We start from the raw sequence: 25,336 nt of genomic DNA on the forward strand, positions 1-25,336 counted from the left end.
TATTAGTAACATATTTTTAAATTTTGAAAAATTAATCATTTGTTGCTCTCACCTATTCTTTCAAAATAAACATCTCTGGGGGTGGGTTCTAGGAATTTCCTTTTAACCACTTTCTAGCTCATTCTTAGCCTTCAGTGTAGTTATTCTCTATTTAAAAACTGTGGTAATGTTATTTGATAATGTCACTAAAAACAGAAAAGATGGGATATCTGCAAATTCTTTCATTAGGATGATTAGGGAAAAGTTAGCATTAAAAAAAGCCTCTAATGTCTGAGGTTTATTAAGAAAGGCAAATTACAGAAATATTGATAGCATTATAAAAAAAAATAGCCATGTATTTCTAGTGGCCTATGGCTGACATTTCAGAACCACTTGACTACTTAATAGTTTAGATGTTTCTGAAACCATTTTTAGTCCTACTAACATTTTGAAATTCCTATTTTTTGGCTTGTGTGTGGCACTTGGTAAAAAGTGAGTTCTCAATTGTATGCTTAACATTTAACATTTAGATATATTAAATGATTTGTATAGGGAGTTAACTGAATAATGTCTTTATATTTGTTGCTAAAATTGTTTCAAGAATTAAAATGTTATTTTACTTTAAGAAAATATTTTTTCACTAATTTGTCCTGTGACAGTGCTATTTAGATATTTCACCTTTAAAGTTAATTATTTAGATACTACTCACATGTTAAATTTTTATTCAAGAATCTAGTAATGACTGTGAAGATAATCAAACACGGAACAGAGGATTTTCCAAGAGAGGCGGTAAGGACCATATTTTGGAACAGTTTGTACTTACATTTTCTAATGTCATTGGGTTTCTTTCCCTGAAGATCTCCAGAATGTGTTATGAAGTACAGAATAGGGACTATGAGTTCTGGCCATTCACAATATATATGAACTGGGATGTCATTGTCTCTGAATAGAGTATTTGGAGATGAGGGAGAGGGAAGAAATTGTAGATTATTCTTTGTTCAAGTCTGGCAGTGCTCTATCATACTCTGCTAATCCTGCCTCTGATGAAGTTGAGGTGAGATGGTATGAACATTACCATGCTTAATTCTTGATAATCATTTATGGGTAGACATGTGGGTTTTATTTTTGATATTTCAACAACACATAGTGAACTTATAAAATGGATAAAAATTACTAAAAATCCTTACGTTAAAAGATATTAAATCTCCTTATATTAAAAGAGTTTATCCTTAGGAACTATATAATAATCAGATACATTAGTATTTTCACCATAACTTGGGAACGGCTTTTTCCTTCCCTATTGAATAGTTAGCCCACGCTCCCTAGTGAAGCTAGGACTTGTGGACTTCAGTATAACCTTCTTAGGGCTGTGAGGTAGGGAGGAATTTGGTGGTGAATGAGGGATGGCTATTTACCTCATAAATTTTTTAATGATAATTGCAGGGGGACATGTAATAATGGCAAGGAAATTTAAGTAAAAGCCAGACTCCCCTTTTAGAATTGCTTTTACTTTAACAAGCAATTTTAACACTTAATATTCCTAAAGTATTGCTCTTAGTTTTAAATTTTTGGTTGTTTTCTGCAGAACAGTGAGTATCTTCCTCACTATTCTCTTTAAATCTACTTAACTCATACTTATGGGATGCAGTCAGAAGCCAAAAGCTCTATGTGCTTGATCCTGGCCTGTTGACTAATACAGGGTGACTCACAGGGAAACAGTCATTTTTGGGTATTCCTGATCGCTGTTCTCTGGAGTTGTATACATTTGAAGGTAGGGAAAGCGTGCACATGGTGGTGAGTAAATACAAGTATGTGTGCATAAATAGAAGTGTATTTAAATTTATATTGAAATATGACATAAAGTACCAGACGTGTGCATGCATCATACATGTTCATAGGCATCCAGATCAAGAAGTAGAAATTACTAGCACCTCAAAAGCGCCTTTTATGATCATATTCACTCAGTAGCAAGTTGCCCACCACATGGGTAATTTGTATTCTGACTTTTGGCGGGACAGATTAATTTTCTCTGTTTTTGTACCTAATATAAATGGAATCATACAACATGCTGTTTTGTCTCCAGCTTCTTTCTGCTTAATGTGTTTGTGAGATGCAATCATAGTGTTGGTTGCAGTTGTAATCATTATCATTACTATATAGATTCTTTTGTTTTACTGTTCTGCTGTACAGAACAGTACATGGCTGTTGGGATGTCTTCCAATTTTGGACTATTTTGAAACTGCTGCTGTGGATATTCCAGTACATTGCTTTTGGTGATACTGTTATATATTCAGAAATAGAATTGTTGGCTCATAGATTTTGTATATTTTTTTTACTGTCAAATGTTTTCAAGATAAATATACTGAGGTACACTCCCACATCCTCACCTCACTTGGTATTTTCTTCTTAATTTTAACCATTCTGTTAAGTCTGTGGTGATATATTTCATTGTGGTTTTAACTTGCCTTTTCTTGATGCGCTAATAAAATGTGCAATGCATCGTATGTTTACTGGCGATTTGCACATCATCTTTTGTGTAGTGCTGATTGAAGTTTTTTGCCACCTTTTTTTGGGGTGTCTATTTTTACCTTTTTATTTGCAAATAAACACAGAAAATTTGCAAGAACAATAAAAATAACTCTTGGATAACATTTATATTTGGAGACTCTTTGCTCCCTTTAAAGTAATGGAGATACTGTCTTCTCTTGTTCTTGTTAAATTTTACTTTTTTAGCTTCCACATTCAGATTGTGATTCATCTGGACTTCATTTTTTATATGGTGTAAGATAGGGATCAAGGTCCATTTATATTCCCCATAAGGGTGTGCAGTTGATCCGGTATCACTTTCTGAAAGACTTTCCCTTCCACTCTCCACTGCTAGGCTGCCTTTGTCCTAAATCAGGTGACAGTATTTATGTGGAACTATTCCTGGACTTGGTTCCTTTCCATTGGTCAGTTTCTGTATTTTCACACCTTTATCATATAGCCTAAATTAGTGTAATTTCATAATATGTCCTAATATCTGGTAGTGTAAGTCTTCCAAGTTTATTGTTCTTCAGTATTACTTGGGTTATTGTTAGTCTTTTGCATTTCCATGTGACTTTCAGATTCAGTTTATCAATTTCCAGGAAAAAACTTAATGGGATATTTTGGGGATTGCACTGAATCTGTAGATTAGTTTGAAGAGAATGGCCATCTTTGCAAATATTGGTGCTTCCAATTCCTGAATATCCCCATCGTAAATCTTGAGTTTTTCCTATGTTTTGCAGTTTTCACTAGTGAGTGTTTATACGTCTTTCTTTACTTTAGTATTTGATATTTTGTGATACTTATGTTTATTTATCTAATTTGTCATATAACATAAGCTTCACCATTTTGAGGTGTATAATTCAGTAGTTTTAAGTATATTCACTGTGTTGTATGTCAAATCATCACTCTTTAATTCCTGAACATTTCCTTCTCCCCACTCCCCAAATACCTTGTGCCTATTAGCAATTCATCCCATTTCCCTTTTATCTCCATCCTTTAGCAACCCAACCACTAACTGACTTTCTGTAGCTATGGATTTGCCAATTCTGGACTTTATGTAAATGAAATGATATAATATGTGGTTTTTTTGTGTCTTCTTTACTTACCATGATGTTTTCAAGGTTTGTCCATGTTGTAGCATGTGATGGTACTTAATTCCTTTTAATGGCTAATTAATAATTCACAGTGTACCATGTTCTGTTTGTTCATCACCTGATGGATTATTGGGTTCTTTCCACTTTTGAGCTATTATGACTAATGCTACTATAAATATTTGCGTACAAGTTTTATGTGAACATGTGTTTTCATTTTTGGTGTACATACTTAGGAGTGAAACTGAAAAATTGTTTCCTACAGCAGCTGCACCAATTTACATTCCTTCCAACAATGTAGGAGTGTCCCAACTTCTCTGTACCCTCACCAGTCTTTGTTATTGTGTGTCATTTCGGTAGTAGTGATCCTTGTGGGTGTAGAATGGTATCTCATTATGGTTTTGATTGGCATGTCCTGATAACTGTCATAAGACATTTGCCCTTTTCTGTCTGGCTTAATTCACTTAGCATAACGTTTTCAATGTTCATGTTGTAGTATGTGTCAGAACAAAGAACTTTTCTTTTTATGGTTGAATAATTATCCATTGTATATATAAAATGCTCTTATGCTCGTATGAACATTCATATATGTTTATCTGTTGGAGTCGTTGTTTTTGCATCTTTGGGATATATGCCTAGAAGTGGAATTGCCAGGAGATGGGACTGAAGTAAGTTGAAATATGCCACAGAGTTCACCGTTCTGAGAATCAGCTTAAAATATTCTCTGGGTTACTGCAAGTCTGATTAACTTTCATTTTGGAAAATTTTTATTCTGACAATTTTTGTCCATTTTTTTTTCTTTTTTTGGAGTAGCAGAATATGGAGTTTGTTACTTTGCCATTTTTGCTGATGTCATTGATCAATATCATTTAAAAATTTTCATTTTGTACATAGAATGGTATATAGAAATATAATTGAATTTTATATATTGAAGGTTGAGTGACCTCACTAAATTTATGGTAAGTACTTTCTTAAATGAAGAAAAGATGTTTATATTTCTTTTACCCGAAGTTTAAATGATTTATAAAGTTACGCCTTTTTGAGGATTGTTACCAGACATCATTAAGAGCTGTAAGCGTTTGTCAGCTGTCCCTTATGAAATGCAGAACGCACCTCACGGAAGGACTAATGTGTCACCTTTAAAAATACATTAATGTTGGGGCGCCTGAGTGGCTCAGTTCGTTAAGCGTCCGGCTTCAGGCTCAGGTCATGATCTCATGGTTTGTGAGTTGGAGCCCTGCGTTGGGCTCTGTGCTGACAGCTCAGAGTTTGGAGCCTGCTTTGGATTCTTTGTCTCTCGCTCTCTGCCCCTCCCCCACTTGCTCTCTGTCTCTCTCTCTCTCAAAAATAAACATTAAAAAAATTAATGTTATTTATGAAAAGTGACTTTTAAAGTGGTAAATTTTGAAATATTTCAATAACTCAGAAAAGCACAGAATATTCTATTACAAACACTTGAATACCACTACCTGGATTTAACAGGAACATTTTGTCATGTATATTTCATATATAAAAAGATACATAATTGTTGGAAGATTCATCTTCCCTTTATATTTTATATCTTCTTCTTCCCAGAGTTAATTTAACATTGGTGTGTGTATATATTTCATATTCATACTTTGATAAAAATTTATTATACCTTTTTGTGACTTATTTTTAAGATTTTATTTTTAGGTAATCTCTACACCCAACGTGGGAATCGAACTTAAAACCCTGAGATCAAGAGTTGCATGCTCTACTGACTGAGCCAGCCAAGCACTCTCCCTCTTTTTGTGACTTTTTTTATTCCTTGTTTTTAAAGATTTATATGTTGAAAGTGTAGATCTAGTTCATTCATTGTAACTTCTGTAGTGCTTTACTTACCTTTTAACCTCTTTATTTAAAAACAAATTATTTTTATGACCATGTGGGATACATAGTGTCCCTACCTTCAAACAAGAAGGTCATGCAGATTTTTAATTGTATGTAACATCCATGTTATTTTTACCTCAAGTTATTAGACTTCTTACATAACTGGAAATTGGCATTAGTTATAGGAAAAGGAAAGCATCTTCATTTAAATGTTTGTGTTTCTCTTGTGTACAGAATTATTAAGCTTTGGTACTGGAAGTACTGAGTCATTTTATAATCGTTGGCTCAGCAGAGAAGCTAGTTTTGAAAAGGAACCAAATTGAATTTACAGAAAGCAGTAGTGATTGGGAGCATAATGAATGGATTAAACAGATTAAAGATGAGTAGAATAAATGAGTCCATATAGAGATCTGAAGAAATTCTCTAAACTTGGGAATGGAAAACATGAAGATATCATTTAGGGAAGATAAAATAAGAAGCTCTGTTACTCTAACATATGTCTCTATATCTCCTGAGGAAAGAACACAGAAGATGAAAGAGGGACGGGAAGAATACTATTCAAAGAATAGTTCAGAGACTTTTCTAGAGTTAAGGAGGCACAAGATTACAGAGAGAATTAAAAAAAACTTACACCCCTATTTGTGTATTGAAATTGCAAAATTATGAAGATAGAAATATTTTGAACTATCAGAAAAAATACTGATCCACCTGTAAAAGAACATTAGATTGATAGCAGAACTTCTGTGCGTTTTTTTTTTTTTCCAATAAAGGTAGAGATCAGAATAGAGGAGAATGTAGAATTCTGAGGAGAATAGTTCTGAATCTGAACTGTTATATCCAGAAAATTTAGTTATCAGAGAGAAATAATACCATTGAGATAAAGACAGTGTTTAGTACTGTCATACCACTAAGGAAATAACTACTAAATCATATTTACTAGTAAGAGGAAACTGCAACAAGAAGTAGGAAGCAATGATGAACAAAACTAAATAAACACATGTTTTAAAAATGGTAAGCATCTTGGTAAGCCTAAGTAAGTATTGCTTGTAGAAGATAGTAATAAATGATGGTAATTAATTTAGGTGTTTTAGAAACAAAGAACCAACATACTAACAAATGAAAAGACTTTAGTTCTTTGTCACCTCAGTAGGAAAGAGAATGGATTGAAACTAATTTCAGGATTTCTTAAAAATGGTAAAACTGAAAGATAATAAGAAAAAGTACATAATGTATAACTCACTAGTGGAGGAAATCCAGTAGAAGGGCAGGACTTTGTAGTAAATAGACAAGGTTGAAGATAATTTATTTTTTATTAAAAAATTTGTTTTTGATATTTATTTTTGAGAGAGAGAGAGAGAGCACAAGCAGGGGGAGGGACAGAGAGAGAGGGAGACCCAGAATCTGAAGCAGGCTCCAGGCTTTGAGCTGTCAGCCCAGAGCCTGATGCGGTGCTCAAACCCACGAACTGTGAGATCATGACCTGAGCTGAAGTTGGATGCTTAACTGACTAAGCCACCCAGATTCCCCTAATTTAAATATTTATAAAATATTCATGGTGAGATTGAAGGATATCAGTAAAGGCATAAAATGTAGCATTTGGGAAATCTAATAGAAGGACAGAAAGAACAAAAAAAGTTGAAAAAAACTCAGGAAAGAGAAAACACAAAAGAGGATGAAAGAAGTAAGAAATCAATGTCAGTAATCATAATATGTGTATAGTTACATGTATTTCAATGCAGAGTTGCAAATAAAGAGCAAAATGTCATTCCAGTATGAACCCCCAAAAGCTGGTATAGAAATAGGAGACAAAATAGACTAAAGCAGACATATTAGGGATAAAGAAGTAATTACCTAATGATAAAAGGCATGTTCACTGGGAAAATATTACAGTTTGGAACATGGTTTGAAATCTAACAATATATTCTTAGGTATATAAAGCAAAAGTAGACATAATTACATGGAAAAAAATTGCAAATTCTAGTTAAACCATTAATCTTAGGTTTAAACCATTTTTCCGTTACAAACTGATAGAATGAGCAGACCAGAAATGAGTAAGACTATAGAGACTACAGTAGATTTGAATACTAGTTATTAAGCCTGATTTAATATTTCTGTTTGGAATAATACACACCCTTCTTTTACACATTCTTTTACAGCATCTAGAAAATAGATACAATTTCGCCATAAATTAAGGCCAAAAGGAAGTCTCAAAATATACTGTAGAATTTATCGTATGCTATGTCCTCTTGTTAAAGTATTGTGAAAACAGAAATCCATAATGAAAAGCCTAACCCTTGTGGTTTGGAAACTGAATTTCTCAATTTCTGAAAATTCATATGGAAATAATAAAGTATTTAGAACTGAATGGACAGTAAAAACATCAAAACTTAAGGGATACAGCTAAAGCAGCTGACTTTTTGAAGAATGTTTGTAGTCTTAAATGCATTGAGTAGAAAAGAAATTAATGTATTCAACTTATTTAATTAAACTCAGTAGAAGGAAGTTAAAAAGATAATAGACATGAATGAAACAGATACAGTGGAGTGTTATTCAGCACTAAAAGTGAATGAAGTATGCATCAACAAAAAGTTGAATAAAAGGAAGCAAGATAAAAAATACATATTCTATAAGATTCCATTATATAAAGCTCAAACACAAACTGAACAATATGTTGCATAAAGATATGCACATAGTTGGTAAAATTAAAATAGGAGCAAGGAAATGAGAAACAATTCAGGATATTGGTTGAGGAAGGGGGAAACATAGGGTGAAAGACTATACATGGTCTCCCTAGGTCTTGGGAATATTTTTAGTTTTTTTTTTTTTAATATATTTATTTTTGAGAGACAGCATAAGCTGGGGAGGGGCAGAGAGAGAGGGAGACAGATCTGAAGCAGGTTCCACGCTTGTCAGCACACACCCCGACTTGGGCCTTGAACCCATGAACTTAGCATGACCTGAGCTGAAGTTGGACTGGGCTGGACCAGCTGAGCTACCCTGGTGCCCTGGGAACGTTTTTAGTTTTAAGCTGGCTAGTAGGTCTATAGGTTTTCATTTTATTATTCATGTGCTCACACCAAAGTAACATACCTTTAAAAGAAGTGGGTCAAAAAAATAAACTGTTTCTTGAGAAGAGATAAACTCTAACAAGGTTTATTCAAAGATAAAGAGGCACAAATAAATAATTTAGAAAAGGTGGATATAAGTATTGATAAAGAGATTGTTGCTAGATTTGAGGAATCTAAGTTTGAGGTTGTAGATGTATCACCATGAATCTACCTTGAATTAAGTCTGCTCTATTTTATAAATAGGCTTTAAAAACACATATAATTCAGTATCAAGAAATACAGGTAGAATTTTTACCTTTATTGAGAAGTTTGTTTGTAAATAGTGGCAAGTTCATAAACTGAATCTCACTTTCTTTATTTTCTGTCCAGTTGACGTTTTGGTTTTGAATTGACCTCGTTCTGCCTTAGGTGGGATCATATGTTACTTGAAATATTTATACTGATTTTTGGTATTTAATTGAATTTAAAGTGTTTATAGTAGGAAGTCAGGCTTTGTATATGTCTATATGTCTCTGCTTTGAGTAAGATGTTTTACTGTTTTCTGTAAAGAACAAATGTAAGCCTAGATTTATCTAATGCTTCTGTGCGTTGTAGAAATGTTGTTAATGATACATTTGTGGTAATTTTCAGTGTTTTGCAAGTGACAGTTTTTTCGTCAAAAAAAATTTTTTTTTCAAATAAACTCTTCATCTCAATGTGGGGCTTGAACTCAAGACTCTGGAATAGAGTCACAAGCTCTACTGACTGAGCCAGCCAACTAACTACCTCTGGTTATTTTTCGTTTTGATTCTCAGAAAGCAGTGGGTTTTTTCTTTTTTTAAATTGTAGCTATATCTGTTTATGGTAGTGAAGTTGAACATTTAATGTTTATTTTTAACAGAGAGAGAGACAGACAGATTCAGGGACAGAGTATGAGTGGGGGAAGGGGGAGAGAGAGAGGGAGACACAGAATCTGAAGCAGGCTCCACGCTCCGAGCTGTCAGCACAGAGCCGGACACGGGGCTCGAACTCACAGATTGCGAGATCATGACCTGAGCCAAAGTCGGACGCTCAACCAACTGAGCCACCCAGGTGCCCCAAAGTTGAACATTTATAGGTCAAATATGGCATTTCTTTTTAGTAACTATTAATGCCTTAAAATATGTAAAGTTACTGAATTATGCAAGGCTTAAAATAAATTTGGACACCATTTCTCCAAGATTTCTTTGTTGTTATTTTGTGTTGTTCTTGTGTGTGTTTTCATATTATAGGCTATCAAGATGGAAATGATTCAGAAGCTTCAGGGTCATCCAGAAGAGGTGGAAGAGGTGGTTTCCGAGGTCGCAGTGGAGGATTTGGTCTAGGAAGTTCAAGTTAGTAGTGAATTGCAAATGGTGTGCTTTATCTGTTAAGAAGGAAATGATAAAAAATAAAACCTATCAGTTAAGCTTGTTCTCTCGAGAGGATTATATGAGAAGAGCTTACACTGTAGCTGGTATATAATTGCTTACATTATATATGACATTTTTAGACACATATCTAATTGCATACCTGTTGGAATAGATGAGTCTTTATAGAAGTTTGTGTGACTCAGCTCTTTAATCTTACTTTGTTGGTTTTTTTTTTTTTTTTTTAGAGTCTATTTATTTATTTGGAGAGAGGGAGAGAGCGGGAAAGGGGTGGGGGTGAAGAAAGAATTCCAAGTGGACTCTGCTCTGTCCACACAGAGCCCAATGCAGGGCTCAAACTCACAAACTGTGACATCATGACCTGAGCCAAAACCAAGAGTAGGGTGCTCAGCCAGCTGAGCCACCCAAGTGCCTAATATTACTGTTTTAAAGCCTTCATCATAAAAGCCAACCTTAGAAATAGGTAGCCTTCTCTAAGACTGTACCCTCCTTTATACCCTCTTTTACCAATTTGGCTTTCTAACAACTTCAGCCATCGTTTCTTAGAGCTAGGGGTATTGACTTCAGAAGTCACTGCTGGATTGCGTGTGTCTCTTAATGGAGGAGGAAAGATGCGTGGTTTTGGAAGTCAAAACTAAATCTGTAATAATTTAATAGATGTATAGGAGATTAGTGAATTGTCATTTTTAAAAAAGTGTAAGGGTCTAGGTGTTGTTCAGGACTTGTAAGGTTTGATTTAGCAACAGTGGGAGCAAGCGGGTACTGTTCTGGAGAATAAGCAAAAAGGCTATGCAATGTGAAGTTTCTGGGGCAGTAGCAGTGCTATTTGTGGAGGTTATTTAACTTTTGTTTATATGATATTTTAACATAGTACTGGCCCTAACTTTTTAAAAAAATAATTTTAATAAAAGTTTTGAGGAAGTCATTTGTAATTCAAAGAAATAATTTATGGAGAAATCCTTTGTGTGATTCTTAGAAAAATGCTCATTGTGATTCCTTTACAATTTAAACTATTTTGCCTCATATCTTTAACTTCTGGCACTATCACTTGATTTTCTTGTCACTCTTTTAGAATTTCTTCTCTTTATCATTTTAAAACCTCTTAAAAGTAATATAATCTCATTATGTACAAATACAGATAGTGAATATGAACAAGATGAGGGGATGCAGCGTGCTGGTGGCCTTTTTGGTTCTAGAAGACCAACTTTAAGTGGTGCAGGTGAGAAATAGAATTTCTTATTGAATGTTAAACATTCATATATGTTTTTAGCTCTACAATTAGTAAACTAATAGATGTATTTAAGTATACTTGGTTAGCTCATAATTTTCTATGATTTTTAGATCTGCTTTTTATACATGGGCAGTTTTGCCTTCCTTATAAAATTTGTGCACTGTGAATTATTTCTTCTCTCTTACTTACCAGTTAATTTGATGTATAAATATAGCTTGAATTGGAGGAAGGAAAATTAAGTTTGCAGTGGTTTCAAAGAAAGAACTCTTTAGGTGATTTGAGGAGAAAATGAAAAAACACAGCAACACAATTGTTGATAAAAATGTGCAAATGTGTATATACTGGTACATCCAAACCATAGACTGTTATTCAGTACTAAAAGGAAATGAGCCATCAAACTATGAAAAGACCTGTAGAAACCCTAAATGCATGTTACTAAGTGAAAGAAGCCAATCTGAAAAGGCTACTTACTAAATACTTTCCAACTTTAAGACATTCTGGAAAAGGAACAACTTTGGAGAAGGGTAAAAAGAATAGTGGTTGCCAGGGGTTGGGGGCAGGAAGGAATAGTATGAAGAAGGATTTTTAGAACAGTGAAAATACTTTGTATGATACATCAATGGTGGATACAAGTCATTTTATGTTTTTTCAAACCCATAGAATGTATAACACCGAACGTGAGCCCTACTGTAAACTTTTAATATGATAAATTTCTAATGTTGATAATGGGGGAGGCTGTTAAAATGTGAGGGCCGGAGGGAAGTATCAGAGAAATCTCTGTTCCTTTCTCTCAATTTTTCTGTGAACTTAAAACTCTCTAAAAAAAAAAAAAAAATGAAGGCTTTAAAGTGTTCACATGAGGAAAAGATTTAAATTAAATGTAGAATTAAGAGATGGATGGACAAAGGGACCAGGTATCCTCAGTACTCAGTATTTGAATAGAAATAGCTATATGTCTAAGTAATCTGCAGAACAATGCCTTACAGGTAATGGTGACACTTACCAAAGCAGAAGTGGCAGTGGAAGTGGACGAGGTGAGTTTTTACTTGGTTTACCTACAAGGGGTTAACATTATTGTAATCCAAATTTAATTTTTTTTAATCTAATTTTTTTCAATATATGAAATTTATTGCCAAATTGGTTTCCACAAAACACCCAGTGCTCATCCCAAAAGGTGCCCTCCTCAATACCCATCACCCACTCTCCCCTACCTCCCACCCCCCATCAACAGTTAGTTCTCAGTTTTTTAAGAGTCTCTTATGCTTTGGCTCTCTCCCACTCTACCTCTTTTTTTTTTTTTCCTTCCCCTCCCCCATGGGTTTCTATTAAGTTTCTCAGGATCCACATAAGAGTGAAACCATATGGTATCTGTCTTTCTCTGTATGGCTTATTTCACTTAGCATCACACTCTCCAGTTCCATCCACGTTGCTACAAAAGGCCATATTTCATTCTTTCTCATTGCCACGTAGTATTCCATTGTGTATATAAACCACAATTTCTTTATCCATTCATCAGTTGATGGACATTTAGGCTCTTTCCATAATTTGGCTATTGTTGAGAGTGCTGCTATAAACATTGGGGTACAAGTGCCCCTATGCATCAGTACTCCTGTATCCCTTGGATAAATTCCTAGCAGTGCTATTGCTGGGTCATAGGGTAGGTCTATTTTTAATTTTCTGAGGAACCTCCACACTGCTTTCCAGAGCGGCTGCACCAATTTGCATTCCCACCAACAGTGCAAGAGGGTTCCCGTTTCTCCACATCCTCTCCAGCATCTATAGTCTCCTGATTTGTTCATTTTGGCCACTCTGACTGGCGTGAGGTGATATCTGAGTGTGGTTTTGATTTGTATTTCCCTGATGAGGAGCGACGTTGAACATCTTTTCATGTGCCTATTGGCCATCCGGATGTCTTCTTTAGAGAAGTGTCTTTTCATGTTTTCTGCCCTTTTCTTCACTGTGTTATTTGTTTTTCGGGTGTGGAGTTTGGTGAGCTCTTTATAGATTTTGGATACTAGCCCTTTGTCCGATATGTCATTTGCAAATATCTTTTCCCATTCCGTTGGTTGCCTTTTAGTTTTGTTGGTTGTTTCCTTTGCTGTGCAGAAGCTCTTTATCTTCATAAGGTCCCAGTAATTCACTTTTGCTTTTAATTCCCTTGCCTTTGGGGATGTGTCGAGTAAGAGATTGCTACGGCTGAGGTCAGAGAGGTTTTTTCCTGCTTTCTCCTCTAGGGTTTTGATGGTTTCCTGCCTCACATTCAGGTCCTTTATCCATTTTGAGTTTATTTTTGTGAATGGTGTGAGAAAGTGGTCTAGTTTCAACCTTCTGCATGTTGCTGTCCAGTTCTCCCAGCACCATTTGTTAAAGAGACTGTCTTTTTTCCATTGGATGTTCTTTCCTGCGTTGTCAAAGATGAGTTGGCCATACGTTTGTGGGTCTAGTTCTGGGGTTTCTATTCTATTCCATTGGTCTATGTGTCTGTTTTTGTGCCAATACCATGGTGTCTTGATGATGACAGCTTTGTAGTAGAGGCTAAAGTCTGGGATTGTGATGCCTCCTGCTTTGGTCTTCTTGTTCAACATTACTTTGGCTATTCGGGGCCTTTTGTGGTTCCATATGAATTTTAGGATTGCTTGTTGTAGTTTCGAGAAGAATGCTGGTGCAATTTTGATTGGGATTGCATTGAATGTGTAGGTAGCTTTGGGTAGTATTGACATTTTGACAATATTTATTCTTCCAACCCATGAGCACAGAATGTTTTTCCATTTCTTTATATCTTCTTCAATTTCCTTTATAAGCTTTCTATAGTTTTCAGCATACAGATCTTTTACATCTTTGGTTAGGTTTATCCCTAGGTATTTTATGCTTCTTGGTGCAATTGTGAATGGGATCAGTTTCTTTATTTGTCTTTCTGTTGCTTCATTATTAGTGTATAAGAATGCAACTGATTTCTGTACATTGATTTTGTATCCTGCAACTTTGCTGAATTCATGTATCAGTTCTAGCAGACTTTTGGTGGAGTCTGTCGGATTTTCCATGTATAATATCATGTCATCTGCAAAAAGTGAAAGCTTAACTTCATCTTTGCCGATTTTGATGCCTTTGTTGTCTGATTGCTGATGCTAGAACTTCCAACACTATGTTAAACAACAGCGGTGAGAGTGTACATCCCTTTTGTGTTTCTGATCTCAGGGAAAAAGCTCTCAGTTTTTCCCCGTTGAGGATGATGTTAGCTGTGGGCTTTTCATAAATGGCTTTTATGATCTTTAAGTATGTTCCTTCTATCCCGACTTTCTCGAGGGTTTTTATTAAGAAAGGATGCTGAATTTTGTCAAATGCTTTTTCTGCATCGATTGACAGGATCTTATGGTTCTTATCTTTTCTTTTATTAATGTGATGTATCACGTTGATCGATTTGCGAATGTTGAACCAGCCCTGCATCCCAGGAATGAATCCCACTTGATCATGGTGAATAATTCTTTTTATATGCTGTTGAATTCGATTTGCTAGTGTCTTCCTGAGAATTTTTGCATCCATATTCATCAGGGATATTGGCCTGTAGTTCTCTTTTTTTACTGGGTCTCTCTGGTTTAGGAATCAAAGTAATACTGGCTTCATAGAATGAGTCTGGAAGTTTTCCTTCCCTTTCTATTTTTGGAATAGCTTGAGAAGGATAGGTATTATCTCTGCTTTAAACGTCTGGTAGAAATCCCGTGGGAAGCCATCTGGTCCTGGACTCTTATTTGTTGGGAGATATTTGATGACTGATTCAATTTCTTCGCTGGTTGTGGGTCTGTTCAAGCTTTCTATTTCCTCCTGATTGAGTTTTGGAAGCATGTGGGTGTTTAGGAATTTGTCCATTTCTTCCAGGTTGTCCAATTTGTTGGCATATAATTTTTCATAGTATTCCCTGATAATTGTTTGTATCTCTGAGGGATTGGTTGTAATAATTCCATTTTCATTCATGATTTTATCTATTTGGGTCATCTCCCTTTTCTTTTTGAGAAGCCTGGCTAGCGGTTTATCACTTTTGTTTATTTTTTCAAAAAACCAACTCTTGGTTTCATTGATCTGCTCTACAGTTTTTTTAGATTCTATATTGTTTATTTCTGCTCTCATCTTTATTATTTCTCTTCTTCTGCTGGGTTTAGGCTGTCTTTGCTGTTCTGCTTCTATCTCCTTTAGGTGTGCTGTTAGATTTTGTATTTGGGATTTTTCTTGTTTCTTGAGATAGGCCTGGATTGCAATGTATTTTCCTCTCAGGACTGTCTTCGCTGCATCCCAAAGCGTTTGGATTGTTGTATTTTCATTTTCGTTTGTTTCCACATATTTTTTAATTTCTTCTCTAATTGCCTGGTTGACCCACTCATTCATGAGTAGGGTGTTCTTTAACCTCCATGCTTTTGGAGGTTTTCCGGACTTTTTCCTGTGGTTGATTTCAAGCTTCATAGCACTGTGGTCTGAAAGTGTGCATGGAATGATTTCAATTCTTGTAAACTTATGAAGGGCTGTTTTGTGACCCAGTATGTGATCTATCTTGGAGAAGGTTCCATGTGCACTCGAGAAGAAAGTATATCTGTTGCTTTGGGATGCAGAGTTCTAAATATATCTGTCAAGTCCATCTGATCCAATGTATCATTCAGGGCCCTTGTTTCTTTATTGATGGTGTGTCTAGATGATCTATCTATTTCTGTAAGTGGAGTGTTAAAGTCCCCTGCAATTACCACATTCTTATCAATAAGGTTGCTTATGTTTGTGAGTAATTGTTTATATATCTGGGGGCTCCTGTATTCGGCGCATAGACATTTATAATTGTTAGCTGTTCCAGCTGGAGTAGCCATACTTATATCAGACAAACTAGACTTTAAATTAAAGGCTGTAACAAGAGATGAAGAAGGGCATTATATAATAACAAAATTTAATTTTTGATGTTAAAAGTAACTGTTAGTACTTTTATACACTTTGAGGAATATACATTTGCTCTGCCTGTTTTGGGAGTGACTTAAAACTCCTCAGTATAGCAGTTCCATTATAGGAATTATATATCATAGATGTATTTGCTCAGTGTATGCACAAGGGTGTTCACTGAATCTTCATTTATAATAAGTAAAAACTGAAAGTCAACCAGAATTCATCAATAAATAATGGTTTACTAAATAATATAACCATCAAATGGGATACTGTGCAGATGTTGAAGATTGAAATATGTATGTATAAGTTCTTAAGACAGTATGTTTTGGGGGGCGTCTGGGTGGCTTAGTGGGTTAAACATCTGACTCTTGATTTCGGCTCAGGTCATTATCTCATGGTTTGTGAGTTCCAGCCTTGTTTGGGCTCTGCCCTGATAGCACTCCTGCCCTCCCTGCCCCCTCTCTCAAAATAAATAAAAAACAAAACAAAACTGTGTTTTCGTATGAGATAGTTATTTGATTTGATTTGGTAAAGGGATAAACGGTGTCGAGTATACATGATTTTGTACTATGAAAAATTTTTTTAGAGTTAGAAATATTTAAATGTCATATAAAAGTGAAAATGCTTTCCTGACCAGGAAAATAATAAAGCTTGTTTTATTTCTCTGAAAAATCCTCAGTGATCATTAGTACTCTCCGAGCATTCAAAGAGACAATTCCTTTGAGCTGCCTCTGTTTTACCCTCTTGATTCTTAGATTCTTCATTATAGAAAGAGGTTACTAATGGCTAGTTAAACCATATTTACAAATGCTCAAATCTTGTTTGGACAAGGATATTCAGGACAAAATTAGCTTACATGTAAAAATGTATCTTGTTAGATTTTTAAATCTAGTGCAGTCCTTATTCTTTTTTTCTGACAATACCTGAAAGTGGCACAATAGATAACTATTGTCTAAAAACCATAGGGTATTGTATGGAAAAGAGTTAACGCAACAGTCCTGACTGTTGTTCTTTGAATATCCTGCTTACAAGGTTGTTCTTTGTCTAGTATTCGGGAAATTGGATTTGGGGAGGGTTCTCACCACCCTGAGTAGTGTAAGAATGGCTCACTGTGCCTGAATTGTTTGTACAACAGTGTAGGGTTTGTTTTTTTTTTGTTTTTTTTTTTAATGTTTATTTTTGAGAGAGACAAAGCGCAAACAGGGTAGGGGCAGAGAGAGGGAGACACAGAATCTGAGGCAGGCTCCAGACTCTGAGCTGTCAGCATGGAGCCCCACACCGGGCTTGAACTCATGAGCCATGAGATCATGAGTTCTCATGAACTGAGCCACCCAGCCAACAGAGCCACCCAGACGCCCCAACAATGTAGTTTTAATACCTTCTTTTCTTTTGAGAGTCTGAAATTTCTGCCTGGTATTTGCGAGGCAGAAAGTGGCTACATTATCAGCCCCTAATAAAAACCATGAGTACTGAGTCTCTAATGAGCTTCTCTGGTAGGCAGTGTTTCCAAGGTGTTGTTACAACTTGGGGCTGGGGAAATTAGTCCTGTGTGACACCACTGGGAGCGGACTCTTGGAAGCTTATGTCTGGTTATCTTTGGATTTTGCCCCATACACCTTTTTCCTTTGCTGATGTTATGTTCTGTCCTTTGTAATAAATCATAATTGTGAGTATGACTATATTCTGAGTCCTACTGAATCATACAACCTGGGAATGGTAGTGGGGATACCCCAATACAGATGGACTTTTAGTTCATTTTACAAAATAGATTCCTTTGCTGAGGAGTATAGGAATTAGGAAAGGGACAGAACAGCTGAAACAAAAACTAATAATATATAACAGTATCAGCTGCATTTTGAGTATTAAGGAAACCTAATTGTTAAGGTTAACCTAATTGTTAACCTAATTGTTAAACCTAAAATTGTTAAGGATTTTATTTATCAAAATTGTCTTGTTTGTGTGAAGGGACTTTAAAGATGTCTGTCCATTTTTAGAACTTATTTTCTTTGAAAACAAGCAATGAAAATAAAGATGTGCACAGCCTTTTATCTTGACTAATTGTCAGTATGGATTTTTTTAAATTAGGTGGTTACAAAGGTTTAAATGAAGAAGTAATAACAGGCTCTGGAAAAAGTAAGTTTTACTTTAGATAAAGTATTTGATTTTTATGGTCAAAGTTCTTTTACCCTTCAATTAAAAAATAAAAACCATTTATATCTTGTTTTGGTTTGATTGCCTTTAAGATTCTTGGAAGTCAGAAGCTGAAGGAGGAGAAAGTGGTGATACTCAAGGTATACTAACTTTTGTGTGATCCCATGAATTTGTATTTTAATAAAAATGAAAAATACTTAAAAGCAGAGTTGACTTTTTTTTATTTGAAGTGAAAAGTTGAATGGTAAACATTGGGAAGTTCTACAGCATTTAAAATTTGATATTCAGTTCTTGTTTTTCCTCTTACTTTTCTTCTGGTCCTTGTGATGTAAGCTCTTTCTTTTATTTGAATTCTAAGGACCAAAGGTGACCTACATACCACCTCCCCCACCTGAGGATGAGGATTCCATCTTTGCACATTATCAGACAGGCATAAACTTTGACAAATATGATACTATTCTTGTAGAAGTATCTGGACATGATGCACCACCAGCAATTCTGGTCAGTGTGATAATTATATCTTTATTGACTGTGTAGCAAACTTTGTTTTTAAAATAGTTGGTACATTTCCATAGGTTGATACGAAAGAATAAAAAAATCTCATTTTTAGCACTTAATGGCTGAGGTTAGAAATTAAGAACCACATCTACCATGTACAGTAGAATTAATAACTATGTTGAAAGAGTATTAAATTTCATCTCCACATTCCCAAACCAGGATGAGAACTTCATTTAAATCTAAAAAGGATATTTTTCTAGAGATTCAAGATGTCTGCTTCCTAAATATTTGAGAAAGTCTGTTTTAGGAGAATGATTTTCTAAGGAGTAGGGGAGCTTACAGTCCCCTGTTGATTAATGAGCCATTATTACTGATCAGAGTATTTGTATTTCACAGGTTTTGAGAGATCAGAGAAACTGTTTTTAGAACTAGTATCTATAGGGAATATTCTTTAATTCTATGAAGTAATAATATATAGGCTCTGTTTATTACTTTTGAGTAGGGGCATCTTGGTAAAGTAAGTTTAGTATATAGAATGGAATTAACAAAAACTTAAGAATAACTCAGATGGGATATGTTTATGGAATGATCTGCGTGTGATATATGGAATTTAATCACTGCCCCCCCCCCCCACTCCCCTGCCTTGTTTTTTTTTTTTTTTCAGACTTTTGAGGAAGCTAATCTCTGTCAGACACTGAATAACAACATTGCTAAAGCTGGTTATACTAAGCTTACTCCTGTGCAGAAATACAGTATTCCTATTATACTAGCAGGGCGAGATTTGATGGCATGTGCTCAAACAGGGTCTGGAAAGACTGTAAGTCCTTTTCTAACATGTATTCTCCATAATCAAACTATTAATAGTTTTTGAACTTAATTTTTTTTCAAGTAGTTTGAATCTTTTCGATTGAATGGTAGATCGATAATTTCAATGAAGTGCATAAATACTCAAGTTTTTTGCTTCTGAATGAAGCAAAATGAATGTTTAATTCATTTTTTTAAGAGTGCTCAACTCCTTCTGGAAATGTTAATATCTGAAATAAAATGATAGAGGGTCAAAGCACTAGAGGTTATAAATATAACCTCAGGTTATGCTGTCCAAAAGAACTCGGATGAGATCGGGCTGGTCTTAAGACTTACCTCTGGGATCTGTCTGTTAAATAGGGTTCCATGAGATGAGTCTTAAAGACTATGCTTTCTGAATCATGCAATTTTGGTTCATGCTGTTTTAACCTTAATCAGCCTCCATAGTAGAGTTGAGGGGATAATAAGTGAGTTATATAATATAGCAGCTGATGTGTGACTTAAATCTTACTTTGGAGGTAGATTTTAGTATCTTAATGAGAAAACTATTACAAAACATTTCTTTTGCCCCATTAACTTCAGTAAGGGTGAGTAATCCAAATGAATGATTTCCCAAATTTTTGCTCTGTGTAACACTTTTGTCATGAATTCGGAGTGATAATTTTATCACTACTCCAAAAGGACAGATTTAGAATAATTGCTAAATGCAGTGATTTACATCAAGTTATATGTACATTCCCCTCTATAAATAAGTTAATGTTAATTTATTTAGAATCAATGGGTGTGCTTTTTAAAAAACTGAAAAATATCAAAAATTTTATATTGTGTAATATGAGCATAAGGATTGAGGTGTTAAAAACTCACTGAACTAAAACTGTTTTCTTCTGTCATCTTAAATTTACCAGCAAGATGGAGGAAGAATCTAGGGACTGTAAGGAAATAAGGAATAGATTTATTTCTACAGGGAGAAGGATTATGTATTATAAACTCGTATACTATGTAATTTAACTTTTAGGCAGCTTTTCTCTTGCCAATTTTGGCACATATGATGCGTGATGGAATAACAGCCAGTCGTTTCAAAGATCTGCAGGAACCAGAGTGTATTATTGTAGCACCAACTCGAGAGTTGATCAATCAGATCTATTTGGAAGCCCGAAAATTTTCTTTTGGGTATGTACATCTGGAATGCCATCCATTTTTTTTTAAATGTGTATTTATTTATTTTGAGGGCGGGAGGGCAGTGAGAGAGGGAGAGAGAGAATCTGAAGCAGGCTCCATGCTCAGCACAGAGCCCAGTGTGGGGCTTGATCTCACAACCATGAGATCACAGCTTGAGCCGAAATCAAGAAGAGACTGAGCCCCCCAGGCACCCTGGAATGCCATTCAAAACAAGGTTTTCTTTAGAGATTTTTCTTAAAGTCTCGGTGGAGTTCTCAGAAGAACTCAGTGCAGCCATGTAATTAGTATTACTTGATTGAAATGTGCTTTTTTTTTTTTTTCAACGTTTTTTTTATTTTTATTTTTGGGACAGAGAGAGACAGAGCATGAACGGGGGAGGGGCAGAGAGAGAGGGAGACACAGAATCGGAAACAGGCTCCAGGCTCTGAGCCATTAGCCCAGAGCCTGACGCAGGGCTCGAACTCCCGGACTGCGAGATCGTGACCTGGCTGAAGTCGGACGCTTAACCGACTGCGCCACCCAGGCGCCCCAAAATGTGCTTTTTTTATAATCTTTATGGAATCCCAGTTTATTTAAAAATTTTTTTTCAATTTTTTTTCAATTTTTTTTTTTTTTTTTGAGACAGAGAGAGAGAGAGAGTGTGAGCCAGGGAGGGGCAGAGAGAGAGGGAGACAGAATCTGAAGCAGGCTTCAGGCTCTGAGCTGTCAGTGCAGAGCCCAATGTGGGACTTGAATCCATGGACCGTGAGATCATGACCTAAGCTGAAGTCAGACACTTAATTGACTGGCTACCCAGGCGCCCCCAAATTGTTTTGTTTTGTTTTACTTATTTATTTTGGTTTTCTTCTATTTATTTTTGGGGGGTAGGGAGGGAAGGTAAAAAAGAAAAGTTTGGTTTTTGTTTCAAGGAGACTTCCTAAAGAGTAGTAACTCATTTGTTACACATTACCATGGATGAACACTGTTGTTTTGGCTTTCATGACCGTTTGAATTCAAGGTAATGTGCATAACCTGTATTTTTCTGAAATTCAGTGTGTTCATTTGGACAGACACGGGCTGACTCTGTATTTTTGTAGGAAAGGGACTGGCACTTTGGCATCAAGAACAAATAATTCAGCAGTAGTGGTCTTGGATACTTCAATGCCCTGTGAACCTACAATTAACAAAGAGACTGCTCATTCTAAGAACCATGCAAGCAAGAAGGGAATAAGGGAAGAGTTAGAAGTCTCATGTTCACAGCAAAATATCAGTCGTAATATCCTTCTCAGTTCTCTGATATATATAAAGTAGAGGGTGAGGATAAGACTTATCTGAATATGACAAATAAAAAGTGTATACAGAACTGGGAAAGTATTTTTCATTAAGTTGGCCAATTATGCTAGTTCAACAAGCTTGTGAGGAAAAGAACTAAGGCAGAATACTAGTTACACTGTTGTTAAGAACTTCTTGAAAGCAAAAAAAAGAATACTAGTCAACTAATCAATGGTTTGATTTTAATCGTTTTAAAACGTGTTATTTTTAACTTGAATATCTGTGTTATGCCTTGGAAATTCAAAGCAAAAAGTAAAATCAAAAAGCCAGAAATGTCATTGACACGTCTACACAGATGTTTGCTTGTAGTTTTTGATATCCAAAACCTTTTTTCCACACATTGCACAGATGGCCTTTTTGTAGGCATAGCCCTAGCAGTAATGAGAACCTGGCTGGTGCACAGAACTTTTACAAATTCTGCAAGTGGAGAACTTATTTTTTCCATATGGATTGAATCTTGCTTTTTTTTTTTTTTTGCTTTTTTTTTTTTTTTTTTTTTTTAAAGTCAGAGCTTTATTTTTATTCTGCTTTCTTCCACCATTTTCTGTGGTATTTCTTGCTGCTGAGCCACCGAGGCACCCTGGAATCCCAGGGTTTTTTTTTTTTATTTTTAAAAGAAACATGGGGAGCCCTGGAATCCCACTTCATTTTTATTTTTAAAAGAAACATGGGGCGCCTGAGTGGCTCAGTGAATTAAGCATCTGACTTCCACTCAGGTCAGGATATCTCGATTTGTGAGTTCAAGCCCCGCATCAGGCTCTGTGCTGAAAGCTGGGAGCCTGGAGCCTGCTTTGAATTCTGTGTCTCCCTCTCTCACTGCCTCTCCCACACTCACGTGCATGTGCGTGCTCTCTCTGTCTCTCTCTAAAATAAAGATTAAAAAAATTTTTTAGAGAAGCATGCTTACAAATCAGATCATAATAGATACATAATAAACATTGGTGGTATATTTTCTAGTAGTTTTTAGTGCATGTTTAATGCACTTAGGGTGTTCTTAATAAACTGTTTAATATAATTTAATAATATAAAAGATGCTTATTTCATAAGTAGACTTAATTTTTAATCATTTTCAGATTGTATCTTATTTCTGTATTTTGGCACATTTCGGTTGTTTCTAGTTTGGGACTACTATAAATAAAATCATAATGAGCAGATTGCTAAATAAACTTTTTCTATTTTTATGTTTTAAGTTTTCCTTAAAGTAGGTTTTTATAAGTTTAATGTTAAAGGGTATGAACTTCAAGCCAGTACCGATAGTTCTGTTAGCAGTGTATGAGAACGCCAGTTCACTCTACACTTTGCCAACATTTGGTATTATCTGTTGCCTAACAAATTACCTAAAACATAGTTGCTTAAAATGATAAATACTGTGTACTAGTTTCTGGGGATTAAGAGTTGGGGAAGAGTTTAGCTGAGTGCTTCTTGCTTGAGGTCTCTCTCAGGAGTAGGAGATTGCAGACAAGACACCAGCCAGAATTGTAGTTTTCTGAAGACTTGTTTATACCTGTCCCATAAGGATCCTTGATTGTCCTTAGGAAATGACAACTGGCTTGCTTAGACAATGAATGAGGAAGAGCAAGGAGGAGGCTACAATGTCTCGTATAAAATAGTCTGAGTCAATTCTGCCATATTGTGTTCATCACTCAGCAAGTTACTAAGTCTCCCTGTACCCCAGGACTGCCATGTCATTTGCTTGAACAGTGCAAAATGGAAATGCAGGGTCTTTTGTTCAATAATTATTATGGGGTCACCTGGGTGGCTCATTCGGTTTGAGCTGCTTTCTGACTCTTGATTTTCACTCGGGTCATGATCCCAGGGTCATGGGATTGAGCTCTGCATTGGGCTCCACGTTAAGTGTGGAGCCTGCTTGGGGTTCTCTCTCTGTCCCTTTGCCCCTCTCCCCTGCATGTACTCTCTGTCTCTAAAATAATAGAAATGGGAGCGCCTGAGTGGCTCAGTCTGTAAAGCATCTGACTTCGGCTCAGGTCATGATCTCATGGTTTGTGAGTTCAAGCCCTGCATCGGCCTCTGTGCTGACAGCTCAGAGCCTGATAACTGCTTCGGATTCTGTGTCTCCTCCTGTCTCTGCCCCTCCCCTGCTCATGCTCTGTTTCTCTCTGTCTCTCAATAATAAACAAACATTAAAAAAAAATAAAAGTAAAATAATAGAAATTATTAAGAATTTTAAGACTGCATATAGCAGAGCATTAAACGAAGCTAAGGACTCTTCCTATCTTGGGACCCTATGTGACTGCACAGGTTGCACTCCTATGAAGCCAGCCTTCACACACGCTTAAGGGGAAAGGGAGTTAGGATCTATATTTGAGGAAAGGGACAAGTATCTTTACTTTTTTATTTAAAAGGCGAAACTACTTTTGGAATGCTTAATAAATTTTCCTTTGTTAATTACACATTGGTGTATACCACTTTATCTAATGGGGTGTTAGTTTTATTTTTATAGGGTTTTTTTTTTTTACAGATTTTTATGTAGAAATGGTTATATTTTATTTTCTATGAATCAGTTTATTTTAAAATGAGAAGAAAAACTAAAGTTACTAAAAATCATTTAAAGCCTGAAGAAAGTGGATATATATTGCTTATATCTTGATAATCCCCATGTACTGTGTTGCTTTTAGGCTTTTAAATCAAGTAGTAAAAAATAACATTTTATTTATTAACTTTATTAATTTTTTAAAATTTACATCCAAGTTATTTAACACATAGTGTAGTAATGTTTTCAGGAGTAGAATCTAGTGATCCATCACCTACATATAACACCCAGTACTCATCCCAACAAGTCTCCTCCTTTGTGCCCCTTGAACAAATACTATTTTAAAAACAAAAACATATGCATGGCAAATTCAGATAATAGTCATGCACAAATTGAATCTTTGTACCTGGAAATTTGTTGCAACGTTATGGCAAAAATGAAAAGTAAATACCTATCAGTCAAGGACTGGTTAAGTTATAGTACACTTAGAGTACTAATGGTAATAATGAAGTTATTGAATACTTAGCATTTGCTGAGTTATAAATATTAAATGTGTTATTTTATTTAGGCCTAGCAATAGCAGAAAATAGAATCTGTTTAAAGCAATGAGTTTGTTTAATAAACATAAAATTTTGGGGGTACCTGGGTGGCTCAGTTGGTAGAGCATGAAACTCTTGATCTCAGTGTTGGGAGTTTGAGCCCCATGTGGTGTGTAGAGATTACTTAAATAAGTAAACTTAAAAAAAACCCTACAACATAAAACTGTCCTGCACTCTTGACAACCCTCCCCCCCCCAACTTATTTAATTCTCCTCTTCAGAGTTAACCACTGTTAACAGTTTCACATGAATT

The 25,336-nt window shown here is 35.5% G+C and overlaps 1 protein-coding gene across 3 annotated transcripts in view; it reads left to right on the forward strand.

Moving 5' to 3' along the window:
• Positions 1–25,336, forward strand: part of DDX4 (DEAD-box helicase 4) — an 85,788-nt gene that overhangs the window by 40,591 nt on the left and 19,861 nt on the right. The window contains exons 6-14 of one of the 3 annotated variants that reach the window (XM_047064772.1): positions 709–768; positions 9,769–9,870; positions 11,045–11,125; positions 12,124–12,171; positions 18,137–18,184; positions 18,295–18,342; positions 18,561–18,703; positions 19,365–19,517; positions 20,520–20,674. In XM_047064772.1, coding sequence (XP_046920728.1) covers positions 709–768; positions 9,769–9,870; positions 11,045–11,125; positions 12,124–12,171; positions 18,137–18,184; positions 18,295–18,342; positions 18,561–18,703; positions 19,365–19,517; positions 20,520–20,674 — 838 coding nt within the window. The remainder of the gene's footprint in view (positions 1–708; positions 769–9,768; positions 9,871–11,044; positions 11,126–12,123; positions 12,172–18,136; positions 18,185–18,294; positions 18,343–18,560; positions 18,704–19,364; positions 19,518–20,519; positions 20,675–25,336) is intronic. The other 2 variants (XM_047064879.1, XM_047064810.1) reach the window with 2 other exon arrangements.

This window comes from Lynx rufus, unplaced genomic scaffold, assembly GCF_022079265.1.
Source record: "Lynx rufus isolate CCGP_SWC_20201006 ecotype Redwood Valley unplaced genomic scaffold, mLynRuf1.p SCAF_1, whole genome shotgun sequence".
NCBI classification, from domain to species: domain Eukaryota; kingdom Metazoa; phylum Chordata; class Mammalia; order Carnivora; family Felidae; genus Lynx; species Lynx rufus.